Genomic DNA, 17,977 nt, shown 5'->3' on the forward strand with positions numbered 1-17,977 from the left:
GCACATTCCGCAATTAACACTAGGCTGACCCTTGACAGGATGTTCGACGGGCGTTTCATAGGACGTGGAGGACGCATTAATTGGCCAGCCCGTTCTCCTGGTCTTACACCTCTGGACTTCTTTCTGTGGGGTACGTTAAAGGAGAAAGTGTACCGTGATGTGCCTACAACCCCAGAGGATATGAAACAACGTATTGTGGCAGCCTGCGGCGACATTACACCAGATGTACTGCGGTGTGTACGACATTCATTACGCCAGAGATTGCAATTGTGTGCAGCAAATGATGGCCACCACATGTCGGGACACACTCTATTCCACTCCGTAATTGAAAACGGAAACCACGTGTGTACGTGTTCCTCACCCCTCATGGTAATGTACATGTGCGTCAGTGAAAAAGACCAATAAAAAGGTGTTAGCATGTGGACGTAATGTGCTGTTCCAGTCTCTTCTGTACCTAAGGTCCATCACCGTTCCCTTTGGATCCCTGCGTAATTCGGTGCTCTCCGATAGACACGATCGAACAGCGGAGGAGTGGTACTCAAGGGTCAACTTTAGGTTACAATATCTCCGGATGTAATTAACATTTTACAATGCAACAAACGGCACTGATTACGTATTTTTTTTATATGTTCAGATGTGCTATCAAAACTAACGGGTTTCCATTTAAAAAAACGTAGGTTTGTGTTAAAAAAACATACTTCCGTGCATTTTTGTATGGTTTGTATTAAACAATTACACTAGCCCCTCTCCTCACGTTCGGTCTGTGGAATCGGTTCGTCAGTATTTGATGTGGTTTACGAAATATATCCAGCGGTAACGTTAGGTGACTCACCCTGTATGTATATATATATATATATATTATTGAGAAAGCCTTTTAAAATACAAAGATATCCTTAGCAGTGTGTGTTATTTCACCAGCACCTCCTGGCCCCTACTTCCACGATAACGTTTTTGGGATGCCATGTGTACTTTAGTTGTTGTTTGTGAACCGCCCTAATTGACGGTTAGGTGCTGTTTAGAAGAGACCTCCAACCCTTAGTGCTCTTACGGATTTATGGAGAACCCTGCAGGATTTATGGCGTTAATTTCCTCCAGCACGACTTCAGACATTAGTCGAGTCCATGCTACGGCGTGTAGCGGCACTTCTGCGTGCTCGCGATGGCCCTACACGATATTAGGCAGGTGTACCTGTTTCTTTGGCTCTTCAGTGTGTGTGTGTGTGTATTAAGATGTTCAATAGGTCCACTTTCCTTCTGAAGAAGTCAAATTTATATTCCTCGTAACTGTGGTAAAGGAGTAACGAACCTTTAATTCTGCAACGTGGTGTGTAGTTTTCCAATCCTGCCGAGTGAGAGTTGCGAGTCAAATTTTCCGGCTGCATCAGGTGCACGTAAGTGTGGTCTGCTGCAACTGGGGCAGGCGCAGGTCCGGGGAGGAAGTCACGGCGTGGGGAAGCACGGCCGATCCAAGTATATTTAACTTATTTGTTTTTATTTTTTATTTTATCATACTAGAACGTGTGCTGCCGGCGTGGCGGTACTCACCGACGCATTCGACGGAGCCGTCGTTCTTGTAGAGCGCGCCCATCTGGAAGAGGCAGACGCAGCGGCCGTCGCGGCACTCCGTCTTCTCGGTGGTGCGCTCGCACTGCTCCGAGAACTCGCACGTCTCGTTGATCTTGGCCGCTGCAACACGTGGGCAGCCCGTAAACACGGCGCTGCGAAGGGTAACTGCCACGAATCACACGGGTTCTTTCGACTGTCAGGAGGTGCGGAGGGTCAGAAGGGGGTGTGCTTGCTCCTCTCTAGCGGACTGGGAAAAAGAGACATTAGCCGGGCTGGTGACTACTGTGTGCACGGCGGGCGTATTTGAGCATTAAGTGGGTAGGTGGAAAGACTGCAAAGACTTGAAACTTCCCGGAAGATTAAAACTGTGTGCCGGACCGAGACTCGAACTCGGGACCTTTGCCTTTCGCGGGCAAGTGCTCTACCAACTGAGCTACCCAAGCACGACTCACGCCCCGTCCTCACACCTTTACATCTGCCAGTACCTCGTCTCCTACCTTCCAAACTTTACAGAAGCTCTCCTGCGAACCCTGCAGAACTAGCACTCCTGAAAGAAACGATATTGCGGAGACATGGCTTAGCTACAGGCTGGGGGATGTTTCCAGAAAGAGATTTTCACTCTGCAGCGGAGTGTGCGCTGATATGAAACTTCATGGCAGATTAAAACTGTGTGCCGGACCGACACTCGAACTCGGGACCTTTGCCTTTCGCGGGCAGCAGAGCTTCTGTAAAATTTGGAAGATAGGAGACGAGGTACTGGCAGAAGTAAAGCTGTGAGGACGGGTCGTGAGTCGTGCTTGGGTAGCTCAGTTGGTAGAGCACTTGCCCGCGAAAGGCAAAGGTCCCGAGTTCTAGTATCGGTCCGGCACACAGTTTTAATCTGCCAGGAAGTTTCATATCAGCGCACACTCCGCTGCAGAGTGAAAATCTCTTTCTGGAAACATCCCCCCAGGCTGTAGCTGAGCCATGTCTCCGCAATATCGTTTCTTTCAGGAGTGCTAGTTCTGCAGGGTTCGCAGGAGAGCTTCTGTAAAGTTTGGAATGTAGGAGACGAGATACTGGCAGAAGTGAAGCTGTGAGGACGGGGTGTGAGTCGTGCTTGAGTAGCTTAGTTGGTAGAGCACTTGCCCGCGAAAGGCAAAGGTCCCGAGTTCTAGTCTCGGTCCGGCACACAGTTTTAATCTGCTAGGAAGTTTCATATCAGCGCACTCTCCGCTGCAGAGTGAAAATCTCATTCTGCAAACACTTGGCTGATGACGTGATAGGAGAAGAAACAGGAATCGATATGGAAGAGATGGGGGATCCAGTATTAGAATTTAAAAGACCTCTGGAAGACTTAAAATCAAATTAGGCAAAAGGGATGGTAACAGTGCATCGGAATTTCTAAAATCATTGAGGGAACGTGGCAACAAAACAACTATTCACTTTGGTGAGTAGAATGAAAAAGAGTTTGGCGAAGTACTATCTGACTGTCGGAAAAACATCATTCACATAATTCCCAAGATTGCAAGAATTATCGGACAATCAGCTTAATAGCTCATGCGTCCAAGTTGCTGAGAGGCAGAAGATTAGTGTTTAACGTCCCATCGGCAACGAGGTCATTAGAGACGGATTAGGGAAGGATGGGGAAGGAAATCGGCCGTGCCCTTTCAAAGGAACCATCCCGACAAATGTCTTGACCATCCGAAATTCATTGTACTCGCAAATTAAACATACCAATCTTTTGACATCTATAGATGTAGCTTCAAATTGTTGTGCATGTTTATGTAAAGTAGTGTAAAGTGAATTTGCTTTGTATCAGAGTCGATTTTGTGGCAGTCTTATATTGTGCATACTTCCTTGTTGTTTATATGTGTCACAGTATGTAAAGGTGTGGAAGTTTATAAATAAACTGTCAAAACTTTCCAGACCGAGAGAATTCATTTTATATAAGCAGTGGGACGGTGGGAGAGAGACGAGACAGTGACAGTGGGCGGGAAAGAGAGAGGAAATAGTGATGGCGGGGGAGAGGAAGTGGAAGAGAAAGAGAAAGAAAAATGGAGGAAGATAATAGCAGTGGGAGCCGAAGAGAGACGAGTTACTGACAGTCAGTGAGAGACAGTGGTAGTAAAAGAGAAAGAAACATGGATGGAGATAGAAGTAGTGGGAGCAAAAGAGGAGGAGACAGTGGAAATGGAAAAGAGATGTGTCGAGACCATACATAGGCCTGGGGGTCTACTCCCCGCAGATCGGCGTACTTTAGCTCGAAAAAAGTTCGCTAACTTTAAGAATTTTTAACATGTTGCAGGACTGTCAGCAACTGTGATAGCATAATATGTCAAAAATCTGCCTCAGTTGCGAAATTTTTCTGGTCTTTCGCAACTGAGGCGGATATTTGACATATTAATTCACTAAATTTCCCCCATTTTCTACACCCATGTGTTAGTTTCCTGGTCTAGCGCTCAAAACCGCGAGAAAACCATCCCCAAGGACATGTGTGGAGAGGGGACAGTGGTGGTTGAAGAAAAAGACAACAGATTGCGAGCGAGAAAGAAAGAGAAAGTGGCAATGTAAGAGAAAAAGAATGGGAAAAGGCAATGGGAGTGGGACAGAGAGACAGTGAAAGCGTCAGAGAAGAAGGCAGTGGTAAGGAAGAGCGACTGAAACCGATGAATGCAGCTACACTGGGAGAGACAAACAGGAGAAAGTGCCAGTGGCGGAGGAGAGACAACGGCAGAGAGACATGTACCGGGTGATCAAAAAGTCAGTATAAATTTGGAAACGTAATAAACCACGGAATAATGTAGACAGGTAAAAATTTACACACATGATTGGAATGACATGGGGTTTTACTAGAACAAAAAAAAAAAAAAAAAAAAGCAAAGTTAATAAAATGCCCGACAGATGGAGCTGGACAGCAAAACGAATTTGGGCTACCGAAAATCCTAGAACTGTCGTGGAAACTCAATTGCACGACGAGAAAGTCACGGTATGGGTTGGATTTACCACATCTACCGTTATCGGGCCTTTTTTCTTCGAGGAAATGCGCGATTCTGGTTTCGTAACTGCCACCGTGACAGGTACTGCTACCGTGAGAGGTACGCCGATATGTTACGGAATCGCATCAACCCCAGCCTGGCTGATAAACACCTGCTGGAACCTACGGTGTTTATGCAGGATGGCGCTCCACCCCATATTGCTAGACGCGTGAAAGATCTCTTGCGCGTGTCCTTTGGTGATGATCGTGTGCTCAGCCGCCACTTTCGTCATGCTTGGCCTCCCAGGTCCCCAGACCTCAGTCCGTGCGAATAGTGATTTAAGTCATCACTCATCATCAGAATGGGAAGAAATTACATGTGGTGTCCCACAAGGCTCCATCTTAGGGCCATTGCTTTTTCTTGTGTACATTAATGATCTCTCATCAGTTACACTGCCAGAAGCAGAGTTCGTTTTGTTTGCAGATGACACAAGTATTGCAATAAATAGTGTGTCGAGTGTAGTTCTGCTAATGATATTTTTGTGGATATTAATAAATGCTTTAAAGCCAACTCACTGACATTAAATTTCGAAAAGACTCACTATATGCAGTTCAGAACCTGTAAGAGGTCTCCACTCAGCATATGCATAAAGTATGAAGAAGAGCAGATAGAAGGGGTTGAGAGTCTTAAATTCCTGGGATTACAACTTGATAATAAATTTAATTGGGAGGAGCACACCACAGAAGTGCAGAAACGCCTTAACAAATCTGTATTTGCAATTCGAGTGTTAGCTGACATAGGCGACATAAAAATGAAAAAGCTTGCATACTTTGCCTACTTCCATTCCATAATGTCATATGGTATAATATTTTGGGGTAACTCTTCAAGACAAACAAAAGTTTTCAGAGTCCAAAAGCTTGTAATACGTATTATTTGTGGAGTGTACTGCGAATGGCTGAAAGCAAGGGGAAACTACGGCCGTAATTTTTCCTGAGGCCATGCAGCTTTACTGTATATTTGGGGAGTAAAATAACTGATGATGGTCGAAGTAGAGAAGATATAAAATGTAGACTGGCAATGGGAAGGAAAGCGTTTCTGAAGAAGAGAAATTTGTTCACATCGAGTGTAGATTTAAGTGTCAGGAAGTCGTATCTGAAAGTATTTGTATGGAGTGTAGCCATGTATGGAAGTGAAAGTGTGGAGACGATAAATAGTGTGGACAAGAAGAGAATAGAAGCTTTCGAAATGTGGGACTACAGAAGAATGCTGAAGATTAGATGGGTAGACCACATAACTAATGATGAAGTATTGAATAGAATTGGGGAGAAGAGGAGTATGTGGCACAACTAGACAAAAAGAAGGGACCGGTTAGTAGGACATGTTCTGAGGCATCAAGGGATCACAAATTTAGCATTGGAAGGCAGCGTGGAGGGTAAAAATCGTAGAGGGAGACCAAGAGATGAATGCACTAAGCAGATTCAGAAGGATGTGGGTTGCAGTAAGTGCTGGGAGATGAAGAAGCTTGCACAGGATAGGGTAGCATGGAGAGCTGCATCAAACCAGTCCCAGGACTGAAGACCACCACAACAAAAAATTCACAGACGTCATGGAGGAACCTCTTCAAAGAACTGGGTATACCAACTACTGCCTCTCAGTATATTTACTCCTTAATGAAATTTGTCCTAAATAATATATCTCTTTTTCCAACAAACAGCTCAGTTCATACATACAATACCAGGAACACAAATGACCTGCACAAGGACTTAAAAGCACTTACTGTAGTTAAAAAGGGGTCCACTACTCGGGAACACTCATCTTCAATAATTTGCCAGCAAACATAAAAAATTTAGTTACAAATAAAGATCAGTTTAAAAGGAGCCTGAAAGACTTACTAGCGGCCAACTCCTTCTACTCCATTGACGAATTTTTTAATAGAAACAAATGATGTATTGTATATATTCATATTATTAGTATTGTTATCTCAGCTCAAAAAAAAAAATGACATGTGCCACATCCACGAGGATCTCCTCAGAACGGATCTATGGAATGAAAAACTAATCTAATCTAATCTAAACTACGGTCCATATAAACGTACATTTAGCGTAGCTGACCACTTCTCAGAAGAAGTAATTTCTCATGACGGTGCTGTTGCACAAGACCCCAAGTTAATTTCGTAAAGACTGTTCGTCCTCTAAAAGAAGTTATTTTCTAAAAAAATGTCACCCTTCTTCTCTCCGGCAGTGTGCTCACGCATTTTTTTTCGCTCGTAGTGACCATCTTGTTTTCGTGTTGTTTATTGTCACGGTATAATGCAGCGGCCACGGGAGAAGCAAGCATTGCTTGTTTCCTTTTAGCATTCGACTCCATGAGAGGCTACTCTCAGCGCATGCAACTGGGTCTCCCGATGAGTGTTTTGTGGCGCATCTTACCGTAGAAGACTTGTCCCGTTCACTTTAGCGCTCTCCTTGCTGCACGCTTTAAGGATGGCGTAAATGAGCATTGTTATAGTTCAATTCTTTTATCATGGCGGCTCGCGCATGGCCGCCCAGACGCGGGAGATTGCTGCGTTGCCAGATGCACGCGCCAAGTGAAGCAGCCCCATAGTATAATTCGCAAACTTACGCTTAGGGGAGAGCGCGCAGTTTATGAAGTAAAGCCACCACGGCCGCATTAACCCTTTCGCTGCTACAGAGACGTGCTCCCCACATTCCGCGCTGTGCGCGATTTTATAATCACTGCACTGCTCGCCTGTGCTGACATATGGGGTTTCGACTGCTTTGACACAGTTTATCATTCGATGTCACAAAAACTATTGGGCCCAAAAATTTGATGTTTACACATCTTCTTGACTGATACCTTCCTCCCATAAATGACTTAATTTTGTTTCGATGTTCAACGCAGTTATTGTGCAGCATTAAATGTAGTAAACCATTGCTCGAAATTTTGAAGAGTTTGCAGAGGTAGAAGTCCACAGTGTATACTTTTCGTATGGTCGATTTTAGTTGGCACTAGAAATTTCAAAAAAATTACATTCAAATGAATAAAATTCATGAAGTAAGACACTTCGATATTGTTTTTAAATAAAGAAAATATAAAGCACCAAACAAGATTTGGACTCAGATCGTCTTGCTTAGCAGCCAATCACATTAACCACTACGCTAACACAGTTGGTCGTTGAACAGAAACACTGGAGGACATTTAAGAATCACGCAAAATACCGACAAACACTCTTGGTATGACTATGAATTACTCACGTTACGTCGAAGTACAATAGGAAATAAACAATTGCCATTGTTCTTTATTGAGAACAAGCGGTTAGTGAGAATGAATTTCCTTTCTATCGCCTGAATTAGGTGGCTTATTGCTTGTTTGGTTTAATTAATTAATAGAATTGTTGTGTACATAGTTCCGCGTAGTCAGCGCGTACACAACTTTCCCACTAGAGTGCGCCCTGCTAAACACAACAGTGCAGGCGCAGCGCTCGTCCGTCTCCGCACTACGAGATGGCGCTGCCTTAGAGACGGACCAAATTCTGCTTCCGCCGATCCGCGTATTAATATGTAACGCAGCCAATGAGAGTGCTGCTAACGTAGAACCTTTTCTCCTCGCGGATCACACTCGCGCAGTGATACCTGAACGCGTGAGGTATTATAACGAGTGTGCAGACCTCCGATTATTCAGTCTGCATTAGTCTGCATTAGTATGCATTGGTCTGTATTAGTCTATAGTCAAGTTTCAATCTGCTCCTAATAAGATTACCACATTCCTGTACATAGCCATGAAGAGAAATGTATAGACACTTTGTCAAGTATCAGAGATATGTGAGAATAAGATTAACGTACCAAGACCAAAGGAACTTCAGACTGTCAATTGCAAATAGCATCCAGAACCAAGTTAAGTTATTTTTATGCTTGTTAATATTTAATCAAGTTCTGTTTAAAGTTGGTCACCGTCAATCTGCTACTCTAAGCGTGCAAGTGGCATTTCTATCGTCTGACCTAACGGCAGAAGATAAACACGCCACGATAAGACCAAGAGACGTATTGCTGACACTCGCCTACTTCGTTAGAGCGACAAGTCAAATAATCTGATGGTGTGTGTACCTAAGGTCTTACAGTACGCACACCACAAGAATATGAAGCAATTGGTATAAAGAATGCTTTTTCAAAACTTTCTATAAAAGAAAGTCTGCTATCAAGACATTGCTTTTGTTCAATTACTTTATTTATGAATGAACGTTTCTAAAACTGAAGACACTCGTCCGTGCTCTGCACTGCAATCGAGCTCTGGCAACGTCGTTCTCTGTTCATTGGCTGACTGTGTTTTGTGACGTCAGATGCGCAGAACGAACCTAAACTCGGTCGCCGTCGAAAATGACGTGCAATTTTTTTTTTCTTAAAGGAGATGGAAAGATCAGCACAGGATAGGAAAGGATGGAGGATAGCGTCAAATGAGTCGGGCGACTGCCTACTTTTAACAAAGTGAGTCCTAACTGTTCAGACAGGGCAGGCAGTACTCACGCTTTCCGCACATGTTGATGTGGTTGGTGACGGGGTAGTCCGGCTGGCAGAGACACAGCTGCTTGCCGCTCTGCTTCTCACAGATGCCGTGGTCGAAGCCGCACTGGCTGGAGTCGTCGCAGCGGTCGCCGTACTTCAGCTCGCCACCTGCAACATGCCACCGCTTAAGACTTCTCCCCCACTGTCAACATCCACTGCCACTTCTGTGGCCGCTTCTTAAATTTCTGGGAAACGGCGCTAGGAGGCACTATTTTCGTGTAACATCATTTCGTTTATTACTGAAAAATGGTGGAAACTCTTAAAGTGACCGAGTAGTCCGTTTTAAGGTGAGTGTTTAAAGAAAGTGTAAAACAGTAAAATTTCGCCTGACATTATCGTTTTGTGCTTTCTTTTTAGGATTTTCCCCTCGTTAAATAGCCGGCCGCAGTGGCCGAGCGGTTCTAGGCGCTTCAGTCCGGAACCGCGCGACCGCTACGGTCGCAGGTTCGAATCCTGCCTCGGGCATGGATGTGCGTGATGTCCTTAGGTTAGTTAGGTTTAAGTAGTTCTAAGTTCTGTGGGACTGATGACCTCAGATGTTAAGTCCCATAGTGCTCAGAGTCATCTGCACCATTTGAACCTCATTAAATTTTTGGTTATCATTCCCTTTCAGAAAAGATCGTTCACAACTCATTTGCGGATTTTAATTGCGCTCGTGCTTCGTTGAGCGGTGAGTTTCAAGAAGGTCGCCCAATATCGGTTGTTGCTCCAATAAATCTCAACGCAACATGGCTGTTAGTATGCATCATTGGAACCGAAATTGATGTAAAGCTTTTTTTTCTTTTTCTTTTTTTTTAAATAAGGAGTAACTGCTTAAATCCCTTATTTGTACATTTGTTTCGTGTAAGTAGTGAAAAAATATTTCTATCTGCAACGACACACACCAAGAAAAAATTCTCTAAAACTTACAGTTACAAATACTTAAGAAAAGTGTTGGGTAGTATGGGCTGCACAGCAAAATATACGTTTTTAAATAAGAGAGACTCTTCTCTGGTTCAGTAACAAATCGATCTGCTTATATACAAAAGTACAAGATGATAAAAAAAGGTTGTGAACGGAACACAGACAAGACTGGTGAAATATTCTACAGTATTTATTATTTCTTACGCGAACCGGTCTTCGGCTGTTACATCTACATACGTATGTGGTGCAGTGAAATTTTGTTGCATCAATGATTTTAAACTAGTTCATCAACAGAGAGTCTCCATTTACAGAGATGAAAAATGTTCATGTTACAATTATAAATAAAACACGAGAGATTATTTCAGTGTACATGCGATGTAAGGACTATGTAACTAAGATAAAATATGTGACACATTAACTAATAAACTATACACAAATTACAACAGTTGTACACAGAAGAAAATAACTGAACAATAAACTTTAGTGAGGTATTTCAAAATTGTGGCTGAACCTTAATAGGTTCTAAATTACAAGCAGATAAGGTATAATAGTCATATTAACCAGTCGAGCGAAGCAGCTGTGATTATACAAAGTAAAAATTGTTTTAATACAACGAGAGAAATTATTGTAACTGAAATAAAGGAAATGGGGCATGTGAGCAAGAGGAGTAATTTATAACATGGGCTGCATGGAGTTATGAGTAGTATCTGCAGATAGAAGTGGTGAGTAAGGGAACTGTGTCTGGTCATTCAGTACGACACTTGAGTTAATGAACATGTGTTAACTAATTTCCATTGTTTCATCTTCGCCGGCCGGTGCAGCCGAGCGGTTGAAGGCGCTTCAATCTGGAACCGCGCGACAGCTAACGTCGCAGGTTCGAATCCTGCCTCGGGCATGGATGTGTGTGAAGTCCTTAGGTTCTACATCTACATCTACATCCATACTCCGCAAGCCACCTGACGGTGTGTGGCGGAGGGTACCTTCAGTACCTCTATCGGTTCTCCCTTCCGTTCCAGTCTCGTATTGTTCGTGGAAAGAAGGATTATCGGTATGCCTCTGTGTGGGCTCTGATCTCTCTGATTTTATCTTCATGGTCTCTTCGCGAGATATACGTAGGAGGGAGCAGTATACTGCTTGACTGCTCGGTGAAGGTGTGTTCTCGAAACTTCAACAAAAGCCCGTACCGAGCTACTGAGCGTCTCTCCTGCAGAGTCTTCCACTGGAGTTTATCTATCATCTCCGTAACGCTTTCGCGATTACTAAATGATCCTGTAACGAAGCGCGCTGCTCTCCGTTGGATCTTCTCTATCTCTTCTATCGACCCTATCTGGTACGGATCCCACACTGCTGAGCAGAATTCAAGCAGTGGGCGAACAAGCGTACTGTAACCTACTTCCTTTGTTTTCGGACTGCATTTCCTTAGGATTCTTCCAATGAATCTCAGTATGGCATCTGCTTTACCGACGATCAGCTTTATATGATCATTCCATTTTAAATCACTCCTAATGCGTACTCCCAGATAATTTATGGAATTAACTGCTTCCAGTTGCTGACCTGCTATTTTGTAGCTAAACGATAAAGGATCTTTCTTTCTATGTATTCGCAGCACATTACACTTGTCTACATTGAGATTCAATTGCCATTCCCTGCACCATGCGTCAATTCGCTGCAGATCCTCCTGCATTTGAGTACAATTTTCCATTGTTACAACCTCTCGATATACCGCAGCATCATCCGCAAAAAGCCTCAGTGAACTTCCGATGTCATCCACAAGGTCATTTATGTATATTGTGAATCGCAACGGTCCTACGACACTCCCCTGCGGCACACCTGAAATCACTCTTACTTCGGAAGACTTCTCTCCATTGAGAATGACATGCTGCGTTCTGTTATCTAGGAACTCTTCAATCCAATCACACAATTGGTCTGATAGTCCATATGCTCTTACTTTGTTCATTAAACGACTGTGGGGAACTGTATCGAACGCCTTGCGGAAGTCAAGAAACACGGAATCGACCTGGGAACCCGTGTATATGGGCCTCTGAGTCTCGTGGACGAATAGCGCGAGCTGGGTTTCACACGATCGTCTTTTTCGAAACCAATGCTGATTCCTACAGAGTAGATTTCTAGTCTCCAGAAAAGTCATTATACTCGAACATAATATTTTTTCCAAAATTCTATAACTGATCGACGTTAGAGACATCTGTTCGACATCCCTTCTTGATAACGGGGATGACCTGTGCCCTTTTCCAATCCTTTGGAACGCTACGCTCTTCTAGAGACCTACGGTACACCGCTGCAAGAAGGGGGGCAAGTTCCTTCGCGTACTCTGTGTAAAATCGAACTGGTATCCCATCAGGTCCAGCGGGCTTTCCTCTTTTGAGCGATTTTAATTGTTTCTCTATCCCTCTGTCGTCTATTTCGATATCTACCATTTTGTCATCTGTGCGACAATCTAGAGAAGGAACTACAGCGCTGTCTTCCTCTGTGAAACAGCTTTGGAAAAAGACATTTAGTATTTCGGCGTTTAGTCTGTCATCCTATGTTTCAGTACCATTTTGGTCACAGAGTGTCTCGACATTTTGTTTCGATCCACCTACCGCTTTGACATAAGACCAAAATTTCTCCTGACATTATCGTTTTATGCTTTCCTTTTAGGACTTTCGCATCGTTAAATTTCTGGTAATCATTCCCCTTCAGAAAAGATCGTTCACGACTGATTTGCGGATTTTAATTGCGCTCGTGCTTCGTTTAGCGATGAGTTTCAAGAAGGTCGCCCAGTGTCGGTTGTTGTTCCAATAACAGCAACATGGCTGAAGAGTGTAAGGAGAACGGCTGTTAGTATGCATCATTGGAACCGAAACTGATGCGCAGTGGTTAGCACACTCGACTCGCATTCGGAAGGACGACGGTTCAATCCCGCGTCCGGCCATCCTGACTTAGGTTTTCCGTGATTTCCCTAAATCACTCCAGGCAAATGCCGGGATGGTTCCTTTGAAAGGGCACGGCCGAATTCCTTCTTCATCCTTCCCTAATCCGATGAGACCGATGACCTCGCTGTCTGGTCTCCTCTCTCAAACAACCCAACCCGAAATTGATGTAATACCTATGTAGTTTTTTTGAAATAAGGAGTAACTGCTTAAACCCCTTATTTGTACATTTGTTTGGTGTAAGTAGTGAACAAATATTTCTAACTGATACGAAACATAGCAAGAAAAAATTCTCTAAAACTTACAGTTTCAAATAATTAAGAAAAGTGTTGGGTAGTATGGGCCGCACAGCAAAATATACGTTTTTAAATGAGAGAGATATTTATGTGGTTCAGAAACAAATCACCCTGCTTATATATCAAAAGTGCAAGATGATAAAAAAAAGTTGTGAACGAAACACACACAACACTGGTGAAATATTCTACAAGGTGGCATATCTGCCCTATGCTGGCTCTATTTTTGCCAGGATCAGTAGGATCCTGCGTAAACACAATATCAAGTGTGTTTTCTGTCCATCCAACAAGATCGGGGGGCTGCTGGGGAATGTCAAAGACGACCTGGGGTTACGAAAACCAGGGATTTACAATATACCTTGACAATGTGGCATGTCCTACATTGGCCAGACGACAAGAACTGTGGAGATCAGGTGCAAAGAACATCAGAGGCACACTAGATTAAGACAGGTGACTACGTCAGCCATTGCTGAACACTGTCTAGAACTAGATCATTCCACGAAGTATGAGGATACCAAGATTCTAGCACAAACAACCAGATTTTGGGACAGTGTTATAAGAGAATCGATTGAGATTAAAATGGCTGACGATCTTATGAATCGTGACACAGGGTACCAGCTAAGCAGAGCCTGGGATCCGGCTCTGGAATTGTTAAAGGAGCAACGGGGCCAGCTGCAACACTACACAAACAGAAGAACCAGAGACATGGAGATGGTAAACGAGCCCCTGACGGACTGCCAGGAGCACCAGACCGAAGATGGAACACCCAGAAGTGGGACTGGTGGGCGCGGACCGCAGAGGGAACATCCAGAGCCGCAGCAGACGAGAAACGGAGCGGCAACGCTCCAACAGGTCACAGGGAATGGGCGCGGACCACAGAGGAAGCGCCTTCAGCCGTTGGTGGAGGGGGAAGGCCATAGGCATAAATACTGGACCAGGTCCACTCGAGGAGCAGTCTCAGGTCGCACCTGATGAAGGTTACGAGCTACGTGATCGAAATATCGTGCAAGTACGACGCTGATATCCGGCAGAACACCCGACAACCCAAGATGTCATTAGATCGCCGGGAAAGCCTGAAGAGTTACTTCTACAATATTTATTATTTCTTACACGAACCGGTTTTCGTCTTTTACACCTACATCAGGTACAAAGATACGTATGTGGTGCAGTGAAATTTTGTTTGATCAATGATTTTGAACTAGTCCATCTCCATTTACAGAGATGAAAACCGTTAATGTTACAATTAGAAATAAAACATGAGAGATTATTTCAGTGTAAATGTGATGTAAGGATTATACAACTAAGATAAAATATGTGACACATTAACTAATAAACTATACACAAATTACAACAGTTGTACACAGAAGAAAATAATTGAACAGCAAATTTTAGTCAGGTATTTCAAAGTTGTGGCTGAACCTTAATAGGTCCTAAATTACAATCAGATGAGATATTATAGTCATATTAACCAGTCGAGCGAAGCAGCTGTGATTACACAAAGTAAAAATTGTTTTTAATACAACGAGGGAAATTAATGTAACTGAAATAAAGGAAATGGGGCATGTGAGTAAGAGGCGTAATTTACAACATGGGCTGGGTGGGGTTATGAGTAGTAACTGCAGATAGAAGTGCCGAGTAAGAGAACTGTGTCTGGTCATTCAGTACAACACTTGAGTTAATGGACATGTGTTAACTAATTTCCATTGTTTCGAGATAGTTCATCTTCCTTCCTTTATGGATGTGATGTCTTACTTAATGTTTCATCTCGTAACTGTGGCCTTCTTTCAGCAGTTGGTCTTAAAAAGTAGAGTTTTCTTTTCTAAATTACCAGCTTCTGCGGTGTTCCTTCAACATATTGCCATTCGAGGCTGACCCATACAGAATTTGCCTCAATTACAGGTAATTTTATATAGTGCACTCTTTTCCAAAGCTTGAGTGCTGTCTTTACCACTTAGCAAAAAGTCTCCAACGCTGATGAGCCCATAAAATGACGTTTTTACGTTCCTGGAGAGTCCACCGGGACTTTTCCTAAGAATGCACCGTTTATTGCGTTCTTGAGGTGATGGATGAAGGACAGGGTAAAAAAGAGAGAACACCAGTCGTTTCTGCTTTTTATGAATGATGGAGTCCACTAAGTTAGGAGGATAGTCATTGTTTGGTGCTGGATGGTGGTGGACCTTTCAGGCGCCTAATTTCCAAACTTATTTTATTTGACTATCAATTTCGGCGATTTACTGCGCCATCTTCAGGCCCCTGAGAGACGTGTACGAAGATTCCACCTCCATTCTGGCCAAAATAGGGGCCAGCATTCAAATAATGATATCTGTAGATTTCTGGTTGCTATAGCGATCACTTCAACCATTACTGCCGACTGATCAGAACCGAGGTGGAATATTCCTACACCTCAGTCAGGGGTCTGAAGATGGCGTAGTAAATCACCGAAACTGGTAGGCAAATAAAATAAGTTCGGAAGTTTGACGGCTGAAAGGTGTTTGATTTGACATTCTGTAGTGGATAGCGAAGTTCCACAACCATCTCTGAAAAAATGGACATCTAGAGAATTATTTGATGGTGTTTGATTGCACTTACTTCCATTTAGAAGATGTCTTTATTCACGGGGATCGATAGTAGGTGATGTATCATTGAATTGAAGGCAGAGTGGTTATGGATCACTGGATGTTGAGAACTGGCCGGTATTACCATATATGTGATGGTAGGTTTCCTATAAACCATTCAAGTTGTGGCTGATGGAACCTGAAGAAAGATTAAACTTCTGGAGTGAGGCTTTCTGGCCACTTCTTCCTATAGTTCTGGCAGAAATTTTTACTTGTCAATTTCTTTACTCTGTTAAATCTGTGAGGCAGTTCTAAATCTTGTGTTAAATCGCGAACCATCTTTTGAAACTCAGTCTTAGCTAGCAGCATTTTTTCGTAGTTTTCTTCAAATGTTGATTTAAGATCTGAGGTGTTTCAGACGTGTACTGATTGCCTAAAACGATTTTGATCTCGTTTGGAGTGTAGTTCTAGAAACATTAAACTGATCGGCAGCAGCCGTTTTGGCCGTTTCGCCTTCTAAAACACTTGTTACCACTCCCATCGACCCTAATCGGCGCGTTTCTTCTCCAACCTTGGTATCGTGCTCTAAAATAAATAAAACAAAAATATTCTTATACCAGTCGACTTTGGTATGGCCCATGCTACCCTGCTGACATTGCGCATTAAAATATGGCAGAAACAGAAACCGGCTTGAGGGAGTGGAATTTTGTTATTAGTGTGTAATATACATTAAACTACTTACGTCTTAATATTTGTATGATAATGCTACTTTTTATCTTTAAAATTGTAAACCGATGCTGAAAATTATACAGTTCATCAGATTAGACACTGAAAAACAAATTAAACTTACTTGCGACAGAAACTCAACGAGCCATACTTCTCAAGTCCTGACAAAGGGGAGTGATGTTTGCACTTTCTTCCAAGCACTGCTGTTCTGCAGCGAACCCAAGGAACACCGAGTGGACCATACTACCGTAGGCACATACTAACTCCTGTTACCCTACTTGTCTACTAAACGCGAAACCGGTTCATGATTCATAGTTCAGGGTCCCAGTTGCCAGTTGGTTATTTAACAGCTTCGAGGGGCAACAAAAATTTGATTCTCAATATTTCATACAATCACTGCTCGAATTTAAAAATTTAAAACGCTATCGCGATCTGATCATCGAGAGATATAATCATACGTTCAAGGTTCAACATAACAAGACAGGAATTACAGTTAGAAACTGTACGTACGCCTTAAGGCAAATTAACAACGTTATATTGGTTCAAAATGGCTCTGAGCACTATGGGACTCAACATCTTAGGTCATAAGTCCCCTAGAACTTAGAACTACTTAAACCTAACTAACCTAAGGACATCACACACACCCATGCCCGAGGCAGGATTCGAACCTGCGACCGTAGCAGCCCCGAACGTTATATCCATCTAGTATTTGAGAATGCAGAGCGCTTAGCGAATCCCAACAGACTTAACACATAATTTAAAACCTTCATGAATGTGAAACTTCCCAGCAGGTTAAAACTGTGTGCCGGACGGAAACTCGAACTCGGGACTTTTGCCTTTCGCGGGCAAGTGCTCTACCGTCTGAGCTACCCTAGCACGACTCACGCCCCCTCCTCACAACCATGTCTCCGCAATATCCTTTCTTCCAGGAGTGCTAGTTCTGCAAGGTTCGCAGGAGAGCTTCTGTGAAGTTTGCAAAGTAGGAGACGAGGTACTGGCAGAAGTAAAGTTGTGAGGATGCGGCTTTAGTTGTGCTTGTGTACCTCAGATGGTAGAGCACTTGCCCGCAAAAGGCAAAGTTCCCGAGTTAGAGTCTCGGTTCGACACACAGTTTTAATCTGCCAGGAAGTTTCATATCAGCGCACACTCCGCTGCAGAGTAAAAATCTCATTCTGGCTTCATGAATGTATTTCTCATTGACGCCTCCACAAAACAAGAAAAGGAAAAAAGTTTATCGCCTAATACATTTTGTGGTTCTTGCAGTAAGACTTCTGATCCGGCACGACGTTTCAATTTATTACTTCCATACTGCTAATTCCCTTCGCTTCACATTATGCAGACAATATTCACATACACATAAAATTATATCACGACACATGGTTCAGGAGATATGACGTCATAAACATGGAAATACGTGGGAAACTAGCTCTTGCTTTAAGTGGCGCGGAAATTTCCTTGACTTGATAATGAGCGTACTTAGCGACTTACA

The 17,977-nt window shown here is 43.2% G+C and overlaps 1 protein-coding gene across 4 annotated transcripts in view; it reads right to left on the reverse strand.

Moving 5' to 3' along the window:
* LOC126428105 (uncharacterized) overlaps window positions 1–17,977 on the reverse strand; it is an 857,744-nt gene that overhangs the window by 129,147 nt on the left and 710,620 nt on the right. For all 4 annotated transcript variants that reach the window (XM_050090007.1, XM_050090006.1, XM_050090009.1 and 1 more), the window contains exons 4-5: window positions 9,043–9,189; window positions 1,545–1,685 (exon numbers count right to left, since the gene is read on the reverse strand). In XM_050090007.1, the coding sequence (XP_049945964.1) occupies window positions 1,545–1,685; window positions 9,043–9,189 (288 nt within the window). The remainder of the gene's footprint in view (window positions 1–1,544; window positions 1,686–9,042; window positions 9,190–17,977) is intronic.

The sequence above is a fragment of the Schistocerca serialis genome, chromosome 12 (assembly GCF_023864345.2).
Source record: "Schistocerca serialis cubense isolate TAMUIC-IGC-003099 chromosome 12, iqSchSeri2.2, whole genome shotgun sequence".
NCBI classification, from domain to species: domain Eukaryota; kingdom Metazoa; phylum Arthropoda; class Insecta; order Orthoptera; family Acrididae; genus Schistocerca; species Schistocerca serialis.